Source organism: Furipterus horrens, unplaced genomic scaffold (assembly GCF_987537825.1).
Source record: "Furipterus horrens unplaced genomic scaffold, mFurHor1.1.pri manual_scaffold_3, whole genome shotgun sequence".
Classification (NCBI taxonomy): domain Eukaryota; kingdom Metazoa; phylum Chordata; class Mammalia; order Chiroptera; family Furipteridae; genus Furipterus; species Furipterus horrens.
This window is the reverse complement of record NW_028327173.1, coordinates 108,689,270-108,708,886: the sequence shown is the minus strand read 5'-3', so window position 1 is coordinate 108,708,886 and position 19,617 is coordinate 108,689,270. Positions and strand designations below refer to the sequence as shown.

Genomic DNA, 19,617 nt, shown 5'->3' with positions numbered 1-19,617 from the left:
CCTGGCTGCTGTGGCTCAGTGGACTGAGTGTCGGCCTGTGAGCCAAGTGTCGCTGGTTCAATTCCCAGTCAGGGCACATGACTAGGCTGCACGTCAGGTCCCCAGTTGGGGGCACGAGTGAGAGGCAACCTCAGTGATGTTTCTCTCCCTCTCTTTCTTCTTTCTCCTCTCTCTAAAAATAAATAAATAAATAATTTAAAAAAAAAAAGAGAGAGAAATAAAGGGATTCCTCTAATTGATGACTGAATGGAATTATTTACTGCAGAGGTATCCAACACATTCATGTTGGCTATCACATGAAGTTTAAAGAGAAGTTATGCAATTGAGCAGAGTGAAAAGAACAGTGCAAATAGGTAAGCCCAGAGGTGGCATTCAAAACGCTAAAAGACTAAAGAGAGTGAAGGAAAACTAAAGACAAATGAATAAAGTTGTTTAAGAACAAATATGGTCTCCTTCTCTCTTTTTCTCTACATAAAATATTTTCATGATAAGAATATCATTATAAACTACTTACATAAATTGTCTCTGTGGTTTGTAGATTAAAATAATATCTATCACTACCTGAAACCACATCAGCAGCACATTAAATTTTCTTTGGAAACCTAAGATAACTGAAATAGAAAGAATAATAAAGAAAGATCCATTTTCTTTTTCCTTGAACTAGGGAATCATAAGAATAAACAATTCTTTTTCCAGTTCTTCTGAAATTTTGAAATTACATTCATTAACAAGCTTACAAGAAGCAGAATTGCTTCTTTGGAAGGGTAGAAGAGGACAAAATAGTAAGACCTTTCTTTAGTAAGTTCAATATTTTTGGAATGCCATCTCTGTCTTAACAATGTAGATCAGAGTAGGCAGATTATAGCCTGAGGGCCAAATCCTGCCCACTATTTTTATGTGGTTTATATAAATGAAAAAATTAAAATAATATTTAGTGGCATGTGAAAAATTATATGAAATTCAAACCTCAGTGTCCATAAATAAATTTTTATTGGACTACTATCATAGTCGTTCAATTACGTATTATCTACAGCTGCATTTGTGCTACAGTAGCAGAGCTAAGAGAGTAGTTACAACACAGACCGCAGGCCTATAAGCTTATTTGGACCTTTACAGAAAAACCTGACTAATCAGTGCTAATGATAATAAGAATTAGATAAGCACTAGTTAGAAATTATTTAAAAATCAAGTAAAATTCAGAATCTGATCTTAATCTGCCTCATGGAAAAATAAAAAGATTTCATGTAAAAAAGCGATTACTCAACAGAAATTTATATGTTATTCATAACTTTTCAAACACTAGAAAATAGGATACATCACAGATAAATATCTACCTGAACCATTAACCTTGGCCATTTTACTTCCAGTCTCACTTCTAAACTGGAATTAACTGAATGCACATAATCCTTATTTTGGTTATGAATAAGGTACTTCTTATCTTTGATTTGTAAAGATTTTTGCATGAGTAATAAAAAATAATTATGAAGTAGGACACCAATGGAAAAAAGATTCTGTATAATACCCACCTTTGGAAGGCCAGGCTTCAATTTGAAGTTTTTGTTTCTCCTAAAGAGAAAAATTATACATTAGCAAAAAACTATTGTAGAGATGAATGATTTCAAGGTCTCTACTGAAACAATAGATTATATACCTATTTGCAAGATACGGATCATCTATATGAAAACACAGCCTGATTCAACTAAACAGGCACCTTTAGGAAGAAAGGATAAACAAGAAAAAGAGAAGAAAAGAGATGTCTGCTCTGTAATATAGGTATAATAAGACTTACGCCTGAAGATCAATAACATAATGTTGTACATTCAAAGCTGAAGTTTCATTTTCTTTTGGATATTAACAGGGCTCTAATTTCTTATGACTACAGAAGTTTTGTTTCTGTCACTCCAAGACTTTAAATAGATACTTAATTTCATGAATTTTAAAATGCACTTCTCACTAAAACTTATGAGTTTTCACTTTCGGAAATTAAAAATTCTCTTCTGCTCTATTTTTTCTTATTCATAACTCAAAATCATACTTACATCAAGATCTTTTTTAAATTATGGCTACAGAAAGGGAATAAAAGCTAATACTTATGAACATGAGTTGGGAAGTCAAAAGACCTGGGCTTGAATTTAAGCTCTCACACTTACTAAGATATGATTTTAACCTCCGTAGGCCTTGGTCTCATTATATGATAATGTAAAATGAGGATGTTAATACCACCAACTTCTTAAGAGTTGTTGTGAGAATTAAATGAGTTAATTCACAATTCTAGAATATAGCAAAATTTATATAAACTGAGCTTATGACACTGTTAAGCAATAACTTATGGACTAAGAAATCCAATTCAGTCACACCCCTAGCTAGTGGTCCAAAAATATGCTTTAGAAGTGTTTGAAATATGTTGATATAGGTTAACTAAGCACTTTTTACTGATCCACCATGCAATGAGAAATGGCAGGCTTGGATAAGTGTTAAATATCAGTATATATGGTCCCATTCAGCAGTTCATAGGAAATTTTCCTGCCCATTTTGTTAGAACTCTCAGAACTGAAGGACAATTGCAGTTAAAGCCTGGGAATACTAAAAAAAGCTAACAGTTCTTCTCTCTCTGGATGTAGGGTCCATTAAACAGCAATAATGAGTATATTCAAACATGATTCTTTTGGTGAGATGAAAACAAACAAAATCTACGAGCTTAATAATGCACGAGAGTCAGACCTCTAAATACTGAGTATTTTTAAATCTTCTTTCAGTCAAAATTTTACTCATGAAATAATATCACCATCACTCCCTCTTTTTCATCCAGGATTTTAAATCTGTCATAAAAAGCAACCCACATTACTGATTAATACTAACGTGAGAATTCCATGGGCTCTTTCCAAGAGTTTGCTGCTAGCTGAATTAGCGAATATCCCATCTTTGTCAAGCAAGGAGGTGCTAGTTGACAGTCTGCCCTGACGAATCCCACTTCTGCCATTCCAGGTGATGTCAAATGTATCACTGTAAAAATTAAATATAGTATGATTTGCTTTAGTTAATTGAGACATCTGCAACACTCTCTAAACTGCTTTAAAAAGTAAAACTTTAAACACTAAAAGTTTAGAAAAAACATTGAACCAGCAGCAAATAGTTTCACCCGAGGGATTATCAATCAATTTGGAATAACCTTTTACTCATTCGAAACAAAATAAATTTCTATGGATTCTGGTACATTTACACATGTGTGCATGTAGATTAGCATATCATATACTAATGTCTTTAAATATATTGTTAACCATTTAACAATCAGTTAATAATATAATGTATTATATTATAATGTAAAGGCTTTTGTCCATTAGATTTTATAACTTCCAAATACTACTGAATGCATTTCCAATCCTAATAGGCCATCCCATTCTGTGGAATATTTAATTACCTCCTGGAAGGGCTCACTATTACACATATATCCACTTAAGTTACTAAGTTCCTTCTATGGGATGAGCACTATTCTAGGCACTGAAAATACAGGAATGAACGAAACAGATAAAATTATCAGTGATTACAATATAAAAAGTTAATAGGGGGCTTGCCAGGTAAAGATTGCACACATATTTGGATTCCTCCAGAAACTCATAAAATAATTAATAAGTTTTAAAGGAATAAACATGAGAATGTACTAATAGACAACAACAACACATTTGTGAAACACGGAAAGCAGATAATAGAAATTGCTTTCACGGTAGAAAACCTTAAACTAGCTGTGGGGAAAATTAAGAAGCATCCCTATTTACTTTGCAGTACTGCCCAAAGGCTCCAGAACTGAATTATTCTCTTGCAGGCAAAACAAGAACCGAGGCAGGGGAGGGAGCCTCCTGACTGGAGTCTGTCTCTCCCTATTTCCGGTCAACACTAGTTAAGTTTTTAAAAAGTTAAGTTACAAACAGAATTTTGACTACACAGGGTGCTGTGCTGTGCAAGAGTCAACTGTATATTCTCCAGGCAAAAATTAGAATAAACTTTTGTGTGAAATTGGATCAACCCAAGAGGAAACACCCAAAGACATTGGTATGTTACAGACTGACAACACACCCAGTTAATCCGAGATTCCAATTAGCTTTTCAGTGTCTGAATTCTAAGTATGAACAGTTGACCAAGGTTCAGTAGACATCTGAAGGAAGTTCGTAGCATGAAACATAAAGACCAAAACAATCATGACATAAATAACCTTGAAGTAAAAAAAAACAAAAACAAACAAACAAACAAAAAAAACTTAATCAGAGAAAACTTTTTGTTTAAAGACTTTATTTTTAGAGAGAGGGGAAGGGAGGGTGAAAGAGGGAGAGAAACATCAATGTGTGGCTGCCTCTTATGCGCCCCCACCTAGGGACCTGGCCTGCAACCCAGGTATATGCCCTGAATGGGAATTGAACCAGTGACCCTTTGGTTCACAGGCTGGTGCTCAATCCACTAAGCCATACCAGCCAGGGCAGAAAACTTTTTAAAAGCTGTCATTTATATCTTGAGGGAGAAGAGAGAAAATATTTCATATGTAAATTAAGAACAAGATGCTATAAAAAGTAATCATTGAGAAGATAAAATTATTGATTAAAAAACTCCTGAAAATGAAAAATGTGAAACTAATAAAAATGCAGTAAAATATACTCATTCATTCATTCAAAAATATTTACTGAGCATCGACAAGTGCCAATTATTTTTCTAGCAGTGGGCACATACCAATTAACAAACTAAAAGCTCTACTCTCACAAGGTTTAAATTCAGGTAGAAAGAGACAAATATTAAACATATAAGAAAATATACTATACAATAGATAAAAAGCATTAAGGAAAAATTTTAAACAGTGCAGAAGGATAAAAAATGTCAGAATGTTAGACTTTTTAATAGGGTAGTCATCAATAGGTTCCATGTAAACAGAGGTGTGAAGCAGACTAAGAAAACAAACAAACAAGAAAACAAACAAACAAAAAAGAATCAAGCAGTCACCTGGGGGAAGAGGATTCCTTGTAGAGAGAAGAAAAAAATGAAGTTCCAGGGGCAGAAACGTTAATGAGTCTGAGATATATTAGGAAGTCAGCCCCATCACTTAATATACAAGCCGAATCAGGTCAGTGTTTTTGCTCAAAATCCTCCTATACCTTCCTTCGCATCCCATTAAAAGCCCAAAATTCTTACATTACCTAAAGGATATATGTAACATGGTCTTCTCCCTCTCCAACATGATTTCCTATTCTTCTTTCCTGGCTTACTCTATTTCAGCTTTGCTAATAATACTCCCCAAGTCAATCTACAGATTCAACATAAAATCTATCAAAACCTCAGCTTTCTTTTCTTAAGAAATTGACAAGCTGATCCTAAAATGTGTATGGAAATGAAAAGAACCCAGAATAGGCAAAATGATGCTGGGAAACAAAAACAAACAAAGAAACAAACAAAAAGAGCTGGAAGAATCATAGTTCATGATGTGAAAACACATTACAAGGCTACAATAGTCAAGACAACATGGTACTGGCATAAGGAAATATATATAGATCAGTGGAAAAGAACTGAGGATCCAGAAATAAACTATCAGTTATGGTCAACCGTGTTTTGAAAAGGTGTCAACAATTCAATGGGGAAAGAAGAGTATTTTCAACAAGTAATGCTGAAATAACAGGACCTCCACATGCAAAAGGATGAGGTTGGACTTCTAGCTCATAACAGATACAAATACCAGCTCAAAATGGATCACAGATCTAAATTTAAAAGCAAAAACTATAAAATTCTTAGGGAAAAACATAACCTTTGTGACATGGGCTTAGACAATTATTTCTTAAATATGATGAAAATGTATAGCAAAAAGTAAAAATAGATTTTTAAAAAATTTAAAACTTTAGCACTTCAAAACACCTGACTCCCAGATTAAGAGAAAATAATTTCAAATCATATATCTAATAAGTGAACTATATTCCAGATATAGTTCACTTATCAGATTATATAACTCAAAAATAATAGGACAACCATATTTAAAAATAAGAAAATTAAAATAAATAAATAAAAATATGAAAATTTACTTAGAAATAAAAAGGAATGAACTATTAACATATTTAATAACATGATAGGCTAAGAATTGTGTTTAGTAAAAATAATCTCAAAGTAATTGAGGAGTTTAGTATATGTAACCCCAAAATATGAGCTGAAGGGAAGTGAGGAATCAAAACTTAACGGGAAATTAGTTCTCTGCCTTCCTTTTAACCCTCCAAAAGCAGCGCATAAATTTCCCTTTGTGAAGACGTCCCTATCTCCCTTGCACAAAAAAGGAAAGCAACTCTTCTCACTTGACATAAAAATTGAGATGAATTTGCATAAACAAACCTTACCAAAGCAACTTCCATTAGCCTCCCCATATATTTTGTAGTCACTTGCCCACTTTCTAATCATCTCTTGAAGCCTAAGTAACTTTTCCTTTGTAAAATAAGGTAAGCCCCCAAGTACAGTTGCTTCAAGTTTCACTTTTCTGAGAATACTCATGCAAGTAAAATATTAATAAAAATCGTATGCTTTTGATCTTGTAAGTCTGTCAATGGTTTAACTCATAGCACCCACTGCAACCACTGAACCTAAGAAGGCAGAGGAAAAGTTTGTGCTCTCTAACAGTTTTATACCACATGATTCTATTTATATAATATTCTCAAAATAACAAAACTATAAAAACGAACACACTAGTGGTTGTTAGAGGACAGGACAGGGACAAACAGGGACAGAGTGAATGCAAATAAAGAGCATGAATGAATTCTTTTGTAATAATGAAAGAGTTCTGTATCTTGATTGCAAAAAACTACACTTACATACATATGCAGATATTTTAATGGTGAAAACTGTAGTTTAGTTAATATTAATGGACTAATGTAAATTTCCTGGTTTTGATAATTTACTACTACTATATGTCACTGAAGGGAAACTGAGTGACGAGTACATGAGATTCAATGAAATTTTTTTTCCTTTGTACTGTTATTTGAACTTCCTGCTTTGAAAAATAAAAACACATACTCAAAAGTTATTTTCCCATTAGTTCTTTATTTAAACTATAATATTCTATAATACTTTTTAAATAGCCAGGTTCTTTTATATGGTTTCTATGACCTTTCTAATGCTTACTATCTCTAAGTTCTCACTGAGATCATCGATTCTTCCGCTAAGGTCCTTGAGCATCCTCATAAACCATTGTTTTAAAGACTGCATCTAGGCCCTACCAGGTGTGGCTCATTTGGCTGAAGCTGGTTTGATTCCCAGTCCAAACACATACCTAGGTTGTGGGTTTGGTCCCCGGTCTAGGTACATGTGAGAGGCAACTGTTGAGGGGGCAAAAAGTCACAGAAGACTACATATTATATATTAGTATTTCTATAAAACTCAAAATATCAAGTAAAGCTAAACTATCTACTGCTTAAAAAAACATACATTTATTGTAAAACTAATTTTTTAGAGTACAGTAATGAGAAATATAAAATTCTGGTAAGCAGTTACCTGTGGGACGGGAGAGAGCGGAATGATCAGAAAGTAATATAAAGGTGGCTCAGCAGTATTAATAATGCTCTGGTCCTGGGCAGTAGGTTTACTTTGCTGCTATGCTTCCTAACATACATGTTTTGTGTAGTCTCTTCATTAATGTAGAAAGACAACAGGCACTTCCCATAACAGGTATACTGAACATTTCATAATGTACCATTTAAAATGCTTAGTCTTACCTCTTATTCTATCTAGTGCTGTTGCAAACAGTACTATGATGGGTTAAACACATACATTTTGTCCAATTCAAAGAGATGCTACAATAGAACCTGGTTTCAGACTCCAGGTACTTGCCTCTTATTTGAGTAGGTTTCTGCTCTGCACTTACAAATGCATATATCTGTGTGGGACAAGCAACCCTTACAGCAATGGATAAAACCTTACTCCCTTCTACTCCAAGGCAAACAGATGTTCCTGAGACACAAATCAGTTGATTCAGTTGGTCCCACAGGGCTGAGTAACCAGTGGTCAACTCATTAATGCATTCTTTTTAAATTTTTTTATTAGTTCCAGCATTATTTTCCTCTTAGGCAGATCACACAGCATCTCTGAAAACTCCAGGAAAGCCTAAGCTTTTCTATCTTTTTTTTTTTCAATTACAGTTTACATTCAATATAATTTTGTATCCGTTTCAAGTGTACAGCATAGTGGTTAGACAATCATATACTTAATAGGTGTTCCCCTGATATTTCCAGTACCCGCCTGGCACCATCCATATTATTAAAATATTACTGACTATATCCCCTATGCTGTGCTTAACATCCTTGTGACAATTTTCTATCAAACAATTTGCACTTCTTATTCCCTTTATCTTTCTCACCCATCCTCCCAACCACCCCCACTTCTGGCATCCATCAGTCTGTTACTTATAACTATGAGTCTGTTTCTGTTTTGTTTGTTTGCTTATATTGTTGTTTAGATTCTACATATAAGTGAGGTCATACAATATTTGTCTTTCTCTGACTGACTTATTTCGCTTAGCCTAATACTCTCTAGTCTATCCATGCTGTTGGCAAATGGTAAGATTTCATTCATTTTTATTGCGAAGTAATATTCCATTGTATATTTGTACCATCTCCTCTTTATCCAATGATACTGATAGGCACTTGGGTTACTTACATATATTGACTACTGTAAATAATGCTGCAATGAACACAGGGGTGCATGTATTCTTTTGAATTAGTGTTTTAGGTTTCTTCAGCTATATGCCCAGAAGTGGAATTGCTGGGTCATAAGGCAGTTCCATTTTTAATTTTTTGAGACCCCTCCATCTATTTTCCACAGTGGCTGCACCAGTCTGCATTCCCCCCAACAGTGCACTAGGCTTCACTTTTCCCTACATCCTCACCAGCACTTGTTGTTTACTGATTTGTTGATGAAAGCCATTCTGACACGTGTGAGGTAATATCTCATTGTCATATTAATTTGCCATTTCTCTACTGATTAGTGATCTGGAGCCTCTTTACACATGTCTGTTGGCCCATATGTATGTCTTCTCATTAATGTATTCTTAAATGGGTTTCCTGCCCTTCCCTTTTCACTCTCATATTCCCATCCTTGCTCTCTAGGATAGCATCCTTCAATAAACTACTGGGTTTCTACTTAAGGAAAACCTGTGATAAGCCTCCAGGTCATACTGAACTCAATTGTCTGTCTCAGCCCCAAGCTGAAATGTCACTAAAATGCTAAATAATAGTCATAAGTTTACAAGAACAAAGAGTAGGAAAAAAGACTTTGTGATGGACATGTACTAAAAGACTGAGTACAGATTTCTGGCCAAGTTGGAGGCCTAGACAGACATGCTGCGTCTCCCTCCACAACTAAGAAGGAATACAACTACCTCTAAACTAGAAACAACCAGAAGTTCCAGAAAATCAAACCGCATGGAAGTCCAGCAAATAAAGATAGAAATAAGAAATACTCAACAAGACAGGTAGGAGGGGCGGAGCCGGGGCAGAGAGGATGTGGTGTGGTACCGGCAGCAGCAACAGACCGGCAGAAAGCGCAGTCACATGTTTTAAAAAGTCAGGAGGGACACCTGGGGAGTATTCCCAGCTCCTCACCGGACCTCGCAGCCCACGGTCCCAGCACCAGGGAAAATCAAGCCTCATTGCATCTGACTATGCAGACCAGCGGGGGTTGAGGTGGAGGCAGAAACTGCCGGTCTCTCAGCAGAGTCCACTTGTTTAAAGGGCCCCCACAGTCCTAGAATGTCTGCAGACCCACCCACTCTGGGAACAATGGCCAAGGCAGCAGCTAGAGGGGCGCCAGTCCAGTGCGGAAGTGGGAGAGGTGCCTGGAAAAGGGGCGAGTGCTGGCCCGGCGGCATTGTCCCCTCTCGGACCCCTCCCCCACATACAGTGCCACAAAGTGGTGAAACAGGTCGGCCTGCACTGACGCACCCCTAAGGCTCTGCCCCTTACAATGTAACAGGAGCGACAGCTCTACCTAAGACACAGAGGCAAACAAACGCAGGAGCCTGTCAGAATAAGGAGACAGAGAAATATGGCTCAAAAGAGGGAACAAATCAAGGTTCCAGTGGGAGACCGAAGGGACGAGGAGATAGCCAACCTAACAGATGAGGAGACAGACAACCTAACAGACACAGAATTCAAAACACTGGTGATGGCAAACACATAAGAGAAGAAGTGAAGGCTATGCTAAGTGAAACGAAGGAAAATCCACACAAAACCAATGATGAGGGGAAGGAAACCGGGGTTCAAATCAATGATTTGGAACATAAGAAAGAAAAAAAGTCAACCAGTGCAGAATGAGGAAGCAAGAAATGAAAAAAACGAGGAAAACTTCCCAAATTTTGCAAAATGAACATAGATGTCCAGGAAGAACGGAGGGTCCCGGGTGAGCTGGATCCAGAGGGGACCACACCAGGACACATCATGATTGAGATGCCAAAAGTGAAAGATAAAGACAGAGTCCTGGGGGCAGCAAGAGAGAGGCGGAGAGTTGCTATAGGGGGGTGCCTATAGGACTATCAGCTGATTTCTCAAAGGACACTTTGCATGAAGGAAGGGACTGGCAAACAGTATTCAATGTGATGAAAGGCAATCTGCAACCAGGATTACTCTATCCAGCAAAGCCATCATTTGGAATGGAAGGGCAGATGAAGTGCTTCCCAGACAAGGTAAAGCTAAAGGAGTTCATCATCACCAAGCCATTATTATATGAAATGTCAAAGGGACTTACTTAAGAAAAAGATCAAAACTATGAATATTAAAATGACAACAAATTCACAACTATCAACAACTGAATCTAAAAAATAAAAAGAAAACCTAACTAAGCAAACCAGAATAGGAACAGAATTATAGGTATGGGATCATTTGGAGGGTTATCAGCTGGGAGGGGGGAGAGGGGGAAATGGGGATATGGTGCAGGGATTAAGAAGCATAATTGGTTGGTACAAAATAGACAGGGGAAAATTAAGAATAATATAGGGAAGGGTGAAGCCAAAGAACTTATATGCACAATCCATGGACATAAACTAAGGGGGGTGGGATTGCTGGAGGGAAGGTAGGTACTGGGCGGCGGGGAGCAAAGGGGAAAAAAATTGAAACTACTCTAACAACATAATCAATAAAATATACTTAAAAAAAAAAGATTGATGGCACACACAATGTCTTTGTTCTCTATGAAAACTTAGTCCTCATACAATTCAGATCACAGATATGTATTTATTGCATACATATAAAAATTATTTGCACAATATAGAGAAGATCCGATGTACACTTTTCATAAATTATGAATCCTCATAAAATAAGGTGAGAGACATAGTTTCTCTTAATTTTGCTTCTTCATGTAAGTTCACATCAATATATACCCACCACCAGCACACAGTCCATCTCTTGCCAGAACTATTAGTTTCCCTGTATCCAGTCTAGTGCCTCTCCAAATCATTCTACATAAATCAACCAGAGAGAGTCTTCTAAAATATCAGTCCCCTGTCTAAAAGCATTAAATAATTTCTCATCATAACTGTCCTACGTGAACTAACCTATAACTATTTTTCTTTCTGGAGTCAACTCTCTACACTTCTCTCTTCATACTCATATTCTTTTAATTCTTTATTTGTGAATTTCTCTCCCCGTAATAGCATAAACAATAAAGCATAAAAAAAAATAAATAAAGGAAGAAGACATAAGCTAATGATTTCATGGCTGATCTGGTGGTCATATACGTATCTAATACACTATCCTCTTCCTCCTGTCACCAATCTTCTCTAAAATATGTATAAAATAAATTCACCAACACAATAAATACATCTGGAAGAATCCGCTCGTTAAGGCTGCTATCTGGCCTCTTCCAGATAGCATTACATGAATGTCACATAGATCTTTCTTTATTGTATACAAAGAAAAAGAATCAAGCTGATGTGATCAAGTTCTCTATAGAGAAGGGTATCCTATGAATCCAGACCAACCCAATCAATCTTAAACCAAAATACTTGTATTAGACTATCCCAACTATATTAAAAAATGAGAAGTCCATATAAATCCGGTCAGGTATCCAAAACCTAAAGTATAAAAAAACACAAGCTAGGAATTAAGAGAATTATAACCATTAAATTGCTTTGGGAAATGGGGTAAGTCATTGTATCCTCTTTTTTTTTTTAAATCCAAATCAAAAATATAGGTTCCTTAACTTAAGAATCTCTAATGACCAGGGTGAAAACACAGGCATACCTCATTTTATTGTGCTTCACTTTACTGTACTTTGCAAACATTACATTTTTTTACAAATTGAAGGTAAGTCCCTCCACCAGCAAAAAGATTATGACTTGCTGAAGGCTCAAATGCTGCTTAGCATGTTTTAGCAATAAAGTAATTTTAACTTAAGGTCTATGCACTGTTTTATTTTCTTTTTTAGACATACTGCTGTTGCACACTTAATAGACTAAGCATAGTGTTAACACAACTGTCATATGCACCGGGGGACCAGAAAATTTATGTGACTCACTTTATTGTGATATTTGCTTTACTGCAGTAGTCTGGAACCAATACTACAAAGTTTGCCTTTCAACAGACTGAAGTGAAGGTACACACGGGTCACCAGATTAATGATCTAATTTGTTCTTGGGTAAAATTTAACAAAAATATAGGGTGAATTTCATCATTATCAAGTATCACTGTTAAGAAAATGCATAAACTATAAAGACAGTAGTGCAATTTATTGGCATTTATGATAAATAGAGTTGAGACTGGATACTTGGGCTGTGACAGCTCTTGCATGTGAGACTAGTGAACATAGATATCTTTCAACAAGCAGCAAATAGTTATAAAGGAGGTATTGAGCAGGGAAGTGACAACAGACATTAGAAAAATATAGTAATGTAAGTTGGAAAAAATGATCAATAATGTTATACTTTAATTTTAGTGACAGATCATCCTTATTACCAAAGTACTAAGAACTTCAATGCACTTGATGATGATTAAAACATAGAAACCAGATTCTAGACACTAAAAAAAAAAAGCTCTTTTGCTCACATAAAGTATCATGTTTATAAAAAAGCATGTGTAAAGAACAAAGTACATTATCTACAAACTGAGAAAATTATTTATACTTGTTACTTTATTTTCAAATTTTACTCAGGAATTCATTAAAATTGATTAAAAGGTAAACCCTGATTATGACACTGAGCAAGAAAAGGTATTAAATGGCTGATGTAAATCAAACTACTCAATTATTACTTACCAATAAGATTCCCCACAGAGAGCAGCAGAATAACCCTTGAATTTTTCATAAGACATAAAATGCTAGAAGGGTCTCAGAAATTAAAACATATGTGCTCATGTTAAAGTGTTTACCAGAGGCAATCTTAGATAATTTAGTACTAATAGTTTTGTTAACTCTAACCTTATTAACTTATTATATCATTTATAAAAGCTTTAAGAAATATAAGGTAGACCAGACCTGTTTTTCTTTATATTTTTTAAGCCACAGAATTATTTATAAGAACTTATTATTTCTTTTATACCTCCTTGAAAACATAAACCAAACATACTTACTCTTGGTTTTTTTCATTTAAAGTATTCATGCCCTGGAGATCAGAAAGAGGTGTTCTGGGATTTTTCCGGGTTATACCTAGCACATAAAGAGCAAAAATTTTCAAATCAGTGCTAAGAAAAACTAAACATGAAATAATTATTTTTTCAAGCCAAATAAAATTAATGTACTTTGATAGTAAATATTTGCTGAACATGTCAGAAACACCTAAATAATAATATGAACCAAGGTTCATGACTGTTACTTACAAATATAACTTAATCAATAATGCACCTAATTAGTAAATTCAATAATAAATTATTTCTTCTCTCTTTTAAACATTATCAGTAAATACAAGGGTAACTAGGCTGAAAGTCTAGAAGTATAAAAGCTCATTACCTACTTTAACATTCAAAAAATTCCTAATGACTCCTCCATATCATTTTTCAGTAAATGACTATAGATTTTAGAGATCATACATATGAAACATGGAAAATCAAAGATGACAAACTGCTTCCTTAAAAATGACCAATATTTTTAGTTATAATTTTCTTCAAATCATTAAATAAACATTGAGGCTCAATATATGAGTATCAATTTTCACAACATACACACACACATAAATTTATTGCAGGAAAGACACATTGGAAGGAAGAAGTGGAAGTATACCTATTTCAGATAACAATCTTTAATGGTAGAAAATCTTAAGTATCCCACAAAAAAACTATTAGGACTAATAAATGAGTTCAGTAAAATTACAAGATACAAGATGAATATTCAAAAATCATGGGGGGTTAGCAATGGGGGAAAAAGTGGGACAACTGTAATAGAAAAACAATAAAAAATAAATTTAAAAAAATCAATTATATTTCTATACAATAGCAATAAACAATCAGGAAATGAAATTAAGAAAACACTTCCATTAATAACATCAATATAAAAGAAATAAATTTAACAGCATAAAATATCTATACTGAAAACTACAAACATTATTAAAAAATTTTTAATCTAAATAAAGGGAATGTCATCCATGCTCATGAACTGGAAAACTTAAATGTTAAGATAACAATGCTTCCCAAACTGATCTACAGGTATATACAATCTCTATTAAAATTCCAGCTGCCTTATTTTTGGAGAAATGAATAGACTGGTCCTATAATTAATATGTATATGCAAAAGACCCACAATAGCCAAAACAACACTGAAAAAGAGGAACATGGCTGAAGGACTCACACTCTCAAAGTTCAAAACTTACTACAAAGAAACAGTAACTGAGACAATATGGGTACACCAGCATAATAATGACAGACAAATAGATCAAAAAAAGGAAAAAAAGAGTACAGAAATGAGCCTTTACATTTATGAGCAACTGAATTTTGACAAAGGTGCTAAGGCAATTCAATGAAAAAGAATTGTATTTATTAAGTTCCTAAGTCATGGACCCCAATTTCTCTATGACAAATGATCATTTTCTATCCTCTATATCCATTCTATTCTTCTGCATATTGAAACAATCACATCAGGACTTTCTTCAGTATTAGTAACTCAATTTTCAGATCTTTCCTCTACTTCCTGACCTCATACAGGTGTAGCTTTATACCTCTGCTTGTTTTGGTAGCTCAATACCTATTTTCAATATCATACTGGTATTTTACGTCCTCAAATGTATGCTTGCTTTATGGAATTTATGTTCTTAAATTCTTCTACACTGTAAAATGCTCACAGGGAACTTTCTTCTCTTCCTTGGGAGTATCTCCTCTGCAAACAAAATAGGGTGTTTCTTTTAGGGTGGTTCTTTTATGCATATTATGACTTCCTTATTTCCCTCTGTGTAATGACTTTAACATCAATTACATATACATATACACACAATGGGATAAATTCCTGATATAAGAAACAACATAGATGAATATATTTATCATTATGTTGCATAACTAAAATACCAAAGCATACATATTATATGAATCCATTTCAGTAAAATTTTTAGAGAAGGCAAAACAAATTTATAGCGACAGAAATCTTCGTTCATTTGTTTCTTTGTTTATTTATAAGGGAAATCTTAACAAGAGTTGCCTAAAAGAGCTAGGAAAAAAGTACAAGAGCAAGAATAAATTTTCTGATACAATTTTATTCTAATATTTTAATACTGTGTTCATGTTTTAGGTTTGCTTCTTAAATTTTATTTTATATTTTGTAACTGCATAATCTGTTTTTTAACTGTTTGGTTTGGTACATTTTAATTTACTGGTATTACTGATATATTTGGAACTCTTTCTGCCTTTCTATTTTATGCTTCGTATCTACCCTATTTATTGTAGTTCTGTCTAGATTTCTACTGAAGTGTTTCCTTTACATTCTGATTTCTTTCTTTTGTAAGTTATATACACCTTCCTCTTTGATAATCCTTGAATTTTTAACATATTTATGAATTCTCATCTAAATTCTTTTCTTTTCCCGAAAAGCATAAGAACATTCTAATGCCTTGATTGTTGTCATTCTACTCCCATAACAGATTGTGTTACCTAGTACTTCTTTTCACCTTGTTTTCTACCCATGAATCAAACAAATTAGACCTTACTACTAAGTTTTATCAGATACCAAAACTTTCTAGTAAGTTAGTTCAGCTTCTTTCTCCCCTAAATCTTTTCATAATTTGTACTGGTAAAGATATGTTCAAATTAATATATTTACTTATGGCTATTGTTCATCTTTGCCTGGTATTATCTTTGTCCATTCTTTTATTTTCATCATTTAAAGAATCTTACAGATATTTAAGCAAATATTTTGAAAAATCTATTTTGAGACTTTAATCGGTGAGGTTAATCTATTTTTATTAATTTTAAATAGTATTTGTATTTTATTTCATGTTTCCCATTTATTTCATTCCTTAAACTTATTTTTTTCTCTTCTTAGTTCTCATTTGATAAAGGTTTCTTATGAGACTTTAACAGAAAAAGATGCTATTTCTGTATTATTTTGGTGATCTGTAAGGTAAACATTCATGTGTATTTATCCATATCTAAAACTGAAACTAGTAGACCAAATGGAAAATATATGCTTACCTCTATAAAAAAATAAACAAATTGTTTTCCAAAATAATTGTACTATTTTACATTGCTAGCAAAGTATATATAGGCGTACCAGTTGCTCCAATTCCTCACTGTCAGTTTCATCAATTTCTTAAATTTTAGTCATGACACAGGTTGTTAATGTGACCTCACTGTTACTATAATTTTCACTTTCTGAATGACTAATGAAGCCGATAATCTTTCATGAGTCTACAGAACACTCACATATCCTCTTTTTGAAAATGTATATTCAAATCTTTGGTCATTCTTTTTTTTTAAATGTTTTATTGGTTATGCTGTTACAGTTGTCCCAATTTCTTTTCCCTTTGTTCCCCTCCACACAGTGACTCCTCTCCCTCCAGCTGTGTACCCTCTTTAGTCCATGCCCATTGGTAGTGCATATAGTTCTTCTCAACACCTTCCTATCTACTCTACTCCCTCCTACTATGCTTCTTAAATCCTGTACCATCTCCCTCCCTTTCCCTCCTTGCCCCACCCCGCTGACCTCCCCCTATAATGTTCCCCATACCTATAATTCTTTTCCCACTCCTGTTGCCTACTTAGTTTGCCTTTGTTTCGGTTCCCTAGCTTCTGTTGTTGGTTGTTGTGATACAGTTTTCATTTTAATGTTCATAGTTTTGATCCTCCTTCTCCTACACAAGTCCCTTTAACATTGCATATAACAGTAGTTTTGATCTGATGAACTTCTTCAGTTTTACTTTGTCCTGGAAGCACTTTCTCTGCCCTTCTATTCTGAATGACAGCTTCGCTGGATAGAGTAGTCATGGCTGTAGGTTTTTGCTTTTCATTCCTTTGAATATTTCTTGCCAGTCCCTTCTTGCCTGCAGAGTTTCTTTTGAGAAATCAGCTGGGACCCCTTTGTATATGATTCTCTTCTCTCTTGCTGCTTTTAAGGTTCTCTCCTTTTCCTTAATTTTTGACATTTTGATTACAATGTGTCTTGGTGTGGTTCTCCCTGGGTCCAGGTTTTTTTGAATTTTCTGTGCTTCCTGGACCTGTAAGTCTATTTCCTTCCCCAAGTTAGGGAAGTTCTGCTTCATTATTTTTTCAAATAATTTTTCAATTTCTAACTGTTCTTCTTCGCCTTCTGGCAACCCTATGATTCGAACATTGGCCCGCTTACAGCTGTCCCCTAGGTTTCTGAGCCTCTCCTCATTTCCTCACTTCTCGTTTCCTCCTTCTGCACTGGGTGACTGTTTGTTCCTTCCCTGGGTTCTGATTTGTTGATTTGATCCCTGGTTTTCTTGCCCTCACCACTAGTTTCGTATGTGTTTTTGTTCATTTCAGCAGAACTAGCCTTCATTCCTTCCACATCTTGTTTAAGATCTGCTATTAGGACTGTAAGCATTCTTATAACCAAAGCTCTGAACTGAGCCTCAGAAAGATTTCCTATCAGCTGCATCACCAGGATCTCTATCATGATCTGTGCCATCCTGACAGTTCTGTGTTTACCTTTGCTTCCTGGGTGGAGCTCTAACACCTCCTACACTATAGGGGACGGAGCCCCGTGTACTCGTCACAACCAGGTGACCTTTCTCACCACACTGTGACGTTCTCTGTGGGGGTGGGGTCCAAGATGGATCCCTGCCGTTCACTCCGCTGAGACCAGGAGCCTCTTCCGTCACCACTCCCTCCAGGCCTCACAGTTCAAGGCAATGAGGGTCTGCCTTCCCCGGCGTTGGAATCACAAGCTGACGGGTCTGGTCTGTAAGCCACGGGTGCTCCCCAGGCGCTTCTCTCCTTCCCCTAAATACGGGTGTCAGTTGCTTACCGCCATCCTGCCGCCGTTGCAGCTGCTGCTGCTGCCAGCACAACTTGACCTCTCCACCCTTGCTTCAACCTTCCTACCCATTCGGACGAGCACCACTTCTTTATAACTTCATAGGTTGGACTTCCATTTATTTTCTGGAACTTCTGGTTATTTCTGGTTTTGCGGTAGTTGTATTCCTTCTTAGTTGTGGAGTGAGACGGAGTGTGTCAGTCTAGGCCTCCATGTTGGCCAGAAGTCTCCTGTGTGTATTTGCCTCTGTCTCTTTGGCCATTCTTAACTCTGTCTTACTACTGCAGGATTTTTTAAATATTTTTTTCAAGTACACTATCAGTTTTCAGTACTATAAATTATTACAAATATTGTTTACCAGTTGTGCTATACTTTTTCTTTTCTTAGCAATATCTTTTAAAAGCAAAAGTTTTCAATTTACGTGAACTCCAATTAATCAACTTTTTCCTTTTATAGTTCATGCTCGTTATGTCCCAGCTAACAAATCTTTGCCTGTCTTAAGATAGCAAATATCTTCTCTCAGGTTTTCTTCTACAAATTTGATAGTTTTACTCTTTACAAAGAGCTGTATGGCCAATTTTAAGTTAATTTTTAAGTATTATATAAAAGTCAAAGTTCTCTTGTCATTATGTGGATATCCAGTTGTTCCGGTGCCATTTGGTTAGAAGACTATATACTTTACCCCACTAAATTATCTCAGCACCTTTGGGAAAATCAACTGTCCATGTATGTGTGTATCTACTCCTGGACTCTTTATTTGGTTCAATTGATTTTCTAATCCTTACACTGACAACAATGCCCTCACTATTTTAGTCTTTAAATCATACAGTAAGTTCTCCAGCTCTGTTCTTTCAAAATTATTTTTCCCATTCTAGCTATTCTATATTTCTATATATATTTTTGTTATCAGCTTATGAATTTATACCCCAAAATCTGCACTGATATTGACTGGGATTACACATTCAATATACAGACCCATTCAGAGGAGAACTGGCATCTCAGAAAAACAAAAACATGTATCTATCTTAATCTACTTAGGTACTTTCTATTTTTTCTCACTTGTACACTGGTATAACACATATTTTGTTAAACTTATCCCTAAGTATTTCATGTTTTGGTATGTTACAGTATTGTCCATTGCATATTAAATTGCTCTAAAACCTAGCACTTTAAAACAACAAACAGTTATCATATCAGAGTTTCCAG

The 19,617-nt window shown here is 35.1% G+C and overlaps 1 protein-coding gene across 1 annotated transcript in view; it reads right to left on the bottom strand.

Annotated features, from left to right (window-relative positions):
- MYO9A (myosin IXA) overlaps positions 1-19,617 on the bottom strand; it is a 309,544-nt gene that overhangs the window by 116,061 nt on the left and 173,866 nt on the right. Inside the window, exons 16-18 of the mRNA XM_090270072.1 lie at positions 13,566-13,641; positions 2,860-3,003; positions 1,527-1,566 (exon numbers count right to left, since the gene is read on the bottom strand). Of these exons, the coding sequence (XP_090126198.1) occupies positions 1,527-1,566; positions 2,860-3,003; positions 13,566-13,641 (260 nt within the window). The remainder of the gene's footprint in view (positions 1-1,526; positions 1,567-2,859; positions 3,004-13,565; positions 13,642-19,617) is intronic.